Source organism: Trachypithecus francoisi, unplaced genomic scaffold (genome assembly GCF_009764315.1).
Source record: "Trachypithecus francoisi isolate TF-2019V2 unplaced genomic scaffold, Tfra_2.0 Lachesis_group6, whole genome shotgun sequence".
Classification (NCBI taxonomy): Eukaryota; Metazoa; Chordata; class Mammalia; order Primates; family Cercopithecidae; genus Trachypithecus; species Trachypithecus francoisi.
The window spans coordinates 14,102,725-14,107,320 of NW_022681471.1; the positions used below are offsets into that span (position 1 = coordinate 14,102,725).

A 4,596-nucleotide genomic window follows, 5' to 3' on the forward strand; every position below is an offset into this window, starting at 1 on the left:
AGTATTCACTTTTCTCACACATGTTCACACACATTTTCTCATCATTCATCAGAGCATTCCATTTCAGGATGCTGAGGAAACAAAAATATCTTACAGCAGTTTGAACTAGGTGAAGTATATAGTCCCAGAGAGACATGAGTATGGGACTTTAATCATATCCTCTGTATCCATGTCTGTGGGCAATTATTTAAAGTCATTTTGTTTTTGACAAGTTGTCTTACCCATTATCTTTATGTTTTTAAAATTTGTAACACAAATAATAGTGTATAGTCAATTAAGAGTTTATGCTATTTTAAGGTAAATTTTGAATAAATAACTCAAGAACTCTCTCTTAAAAAATACTTGTAACTGTCAATTGGAGTATATATATTAGGACAACTTAAATTTATACTCTGACATTACAGTCCTCAAATTTGGCCCAAATAAACTCACTACTTATATTAACTTTGCTTCAGTTTCTTCCTTTTGGGTTGACCAGGCTAAGTTCTGAAATGTCTTCTCCTTTTCACCGAATCAGGTCATGCATCCTAGTAGTGACCTCCTGTTTTTTGATAGCTCCCTGTCTTCCCAGAACATCTTGGTCTGGCTTCCCTTCCTGCCTTATCCACTCAGCCATGGTAGTGGTGCTTTTTCTAGTGTCCTGGTTAGCCTTCACCAGTGGTTTGAATCTTGTAATCCCTCTAACAGCTGCCAGCCTCTCACTTCACTCATGTACAGGGTATACAACTGAACCTGGTTCCCACTGTTGGCCCAATAAGGGCATCTACTCCACCAGCTTGTACCCTATTCATTTCCCTGAACTGGGAGCCTTGCAACTTTATTCTCTTCCATCTACACCTACATCCCCCTACTCTTCCAGTCCCCCAACGCCACCCAGAAGGTCTTTGAGCCCCTTTAACCCACCTTCCCTTTCAGAGCAGAAGTGTGTGTGTGTGTGTGTGTGTGTGTGTATGTACGTGTGTGTGTGTTTGGGGGTCCATTCCACTCCGGGTGTGCAAATAGCCACTCTATCATCTCCAAAAAACCTGCCCTACCCTGTCCTTCTCTGGGCGCACTGCAGTTCCCAGCTCAGCCACTTGGCGATTCTCCATTCAGGACGTGCCTTCCCAAAGGAAGCTGGTCCCAGCCGGCCTTGCGGCATGACTCGGCTTTTCTCTGTGATGTGTGGCAGAGTCGCCGGTAGGGTTCCGTGTGGCGAGGCGGACCTGCTTCTCTCTTTGTGAGAACAAGGGAGTGAGGGAGGAAGGAGGCCGAGGAGGAGGCCAGGACTGAGCAAAGACTAAAGTAAGACTGAAAGGGGAGGTGAGGGGCAGACTGGTTGGTGGCAGCAGCCTGTACCAGAAGCGCCGGCGGCAGCCGAGGCGACACACGGTGAGGCAGCTACTTTACTAGGCCGCAGCCGCCATGGCGATGAATTTTGGGGACCATGCCAGCGGTTTCCGCCACAATGATGTGATCAGGTTCATCAACAATGAAGTCCTCAGGAACGGCGGTGGCCCAGCTTTTTACGTGGCCTTCCGCTCGCGGCCGTGGAACGAGGTGGAGGACCGGCTTCGGGCCATTGTGGTCGACCCACGGGTGCCGCACGCCATCAAGAGGGCCTGCACCTGGAGCGCATTGGCTTTGAGTGTGCAAGTGGCCGCGAGGCAGCGGGAGCAGCTGCTGTGCCAGGTTCGGCGGCTGCAAGGGCATGTGGAGGAGAACCAGGCGACTTCCTGGGCTCTAACCTCCCAGCTGCAGCAGCTGCGCCTGGAGCATGAGGAGGCGGCAACACAGCTGCACCTCACGCAGGCTGCCCTGCAGCAGGTGCTGAATGAGCGTGATGGGTTATGCGGGAGGCTGCGCGAAGTTGAGACATCCATGCAGGTCTATCCGATGCCTCAGTATTTTGTAGCTGGTCCAGAAGCCGGGCAGTATGGGCCTGTGGCCGGGACTTTAAATGCAGAACAGAGTGAGGCGGTGGCCACAGAGGCACTGGGAATGCCACATTCGGAAGCCCAGATAGCAGCCCCAACAGCTATGTTTTACACACCTGAACCCCAGAGTGGCTGGGTCCAGGGCATGCAACCCCTTCTGCCAATGCAGGTGCCTCATCCAGTCCCATTCCATGTACCTTCACCAATGGGACTGCCATACTCAACACCTCTACCACCTCGGGTAGTAATGGAATCAGCAGCAGCAGTTGCACCACAGATGCCTCCTGCGGGGATCTATCCACCTGGTCTTTGGGCCACAGTGGGGTCCCAGGACGAGACTGCCCCTCTGTGGGACCAGAGGTGCCATGGCCAGGATGGATATCCTGAGAATTTCCAGGGGGCATATCACCCAGGGGATAACAGAAGCTGCAGCCAAAAGGAAGGTTCTGAGTGTCCCCAAGGAATGACCTCCCAAGGGGACAGCAGCAGCCACAGCCTGAAGAAAGATCCAGTGATGCAACAGGGCACAGCTCCTCCAGAGTTCAGCAACAGCCACGGCCTGAAGAAAGATCCAGTTGTCCCCAAGGAGATGATCTCCCTGGGGGACAGCAACAGCCACAGCATAAAGAAAGATCAAGTAATGCCCAAGGAGATATTCCCCCTAGGGGACAGCAACAGCCACAGCCTGAAGAAAAATCCAGTTGTGCCCAAGGAGATAGTCCCCTTGGGGGATAACAACAGCCACAGCATGAAGAAAGATCCAGTGATGCCCCAGAAGATAGTCCCCCTGGGAGATAGCAGCAGCCACCACCTGAAGAAAGATCCAGTGATGCCCCAGAAGATAGTCCCCCTGGGATATAGCAGCAGCCACCACCTGAAGAAAGATGCAGTGATGCCCCAGAAGATGGTCTTCCTGGAGGACAGCAACAGCCACAGTCTGAAGAAAGGTCCAATGATGTGCCAGGAGATGGTCCCCCAGGGGGACAACAGTCATAGCCTGAAGAAAGAGCCAGTGATGCCCAAGGAGATGGTCCCCCTGGGAGACAGCAACAGCCATAGCCTGAAGAAAGATCCAGTGGTGCCCCAGGGCACAGCTCCCCTGACATTTAGCAGGAGACACAGCCTGAAGAAAGAGCCAATGATGCCCAAGGAGATGGTCCCCCTGGGGGACAGCAACAGCCACAGTCTGAAGAAAGATCCAGTTGTACCCAAGGAGATGGTCCCCCTGGGGGACAGCAACAGCCACAGTCTGAAGAAAGATCCAGTTGTACCCAAGGAGATGGTCCCCCTGGGGGACAGCAACAGTCACAGCATGAAGAAAGATCCAGTGATGCCCCAGAAGATGGTCCCCCTGGGAGACAGCAATAGCCATAGCCTGAAGAAAGATCCAGTGGTGCCCCAGGGCACAGCTCCCCTGATCTTAAGCAGGAGACACAGCCTGAAGAAAGAGCCAGTGATGCTCAAGGAGATGGTCTCCCTGGGGGGCAGCAACAACCAAAGCCTGAAGAAAGATTCAGTGGTGCCCCAGGGGACAGCCTCCCTGGGGTTTAGCAGGAGCCACAGCCTGAAGAAAGACTTAGTGATGTCCATGGAGATGGTCCCCCTGGGGGACAGCAACAACCATAGCCTGAAGAAAGATCCAGTGATGCCCAAGGAGATGGTCCCCCTAGGGGACAGCAACAGTCACAGCCTGAAGAAAGATCCAGTGGTGCACCAGGAGATGGTCCCCTTGGGGGACAGCAAGAGCCACAGCCTGAAGAATGATATAGTGACACCCAAGGAGATGGTCCCCCTAGGGCACAGCGACAGCCACAGCCTGAAGAAAGATCTAGTGGTGCACCAGGAGATGGTCCCCTTGGGGGACAGCAACAGCCACAGCCTGAAGAAAGATCCAGTGGTGCACCAGGAGATGGTCCCCTTGGGGGACAGCAACAGCCACAGCCTGAAGAAAGATCCAGTGGTGCACCAGGAGATGGTCCCCCTGGGGGACAGCAACAGCCACAGCCTGAAGAAAGATCCAGTGGTGCACCAGGAGATGGTCCCCCTGGGGGACAGCAACAGCTACAGCCTGAAGAAACATTCAGTGATTCCCCAGGGCACAGCCTTGCTGAGATTTAGCAAGAGCCACAGCCAGATGGAAGATCAGGAGAGGCCCCAGGCAACCCCTCTGGAGGATAGCAAGAGCCATGGTGTGAAAAGTAGCCCATGGAAACACCAGCCTCAGGGGCAGAAGGTCAAGCAACGAAAAAGGAAAAAGGCCTCAGAATCCCAGCAACAGAAGCCTGCCTCATGCTCCAGCCCAGTGGATTGGGCTTGCCCATGGTGTAATGCCTTGAATTTTCCACGGCACAAGGCCTGCTATAAATGCAAGAGAGTCCGTATGCCAGTTGAGAATGGCAGCATTGACCCAGTGTAAACTCATTGATTTCAGGAAGGTAAGTAAGATAGAAGCACTCCAAAGAGAAATCAATTTCCCAGGACCCCATTCTGATAAAAAAAAAAAAAGTAACTGATTTACTTAACAGAAAATTTGAAACCAAAATTGTAGAGAAAATTAGATAAAATAATCCATTATTCTATTCCCAAATTAAGTAGTTTTTATCATTGTGAGTATACATACATATAAATATGTATGTATTTATTTTCTTATTTTATTCATTTATTTGAATAAAGAGAGACT

The 4,596-nt window shown here is 51.5% G+C and overlaps 1 protein-coding gene across 1 annotated transcript; it reads left to right on the top strand.

Moving 5' to 3' along the window:
* Positions 1-1,367: 1,367 nt before the first annotated feature.
* Positions 1,368-4,341, top strand: TEX13C (TEX13 family member C). The gene is made up of 2 exons (XM_033201588.1): positions 1,368-3,936; positions 3,991-4,341. The coding sequence occupies exons 1-2, from the start codon at positions 1,405-1,407 to the stop codon at positions 4,330-4,332; spliced, it is 2,874 nt and encodes a 957-aa protein (XP_033057479.1). The 5' UTR covers positions 1,368-1,404; the 3' UTR covers positions 4,333-4,341.
* Positions 4,342-4,596: the final 255 nt, after the last annotated feature.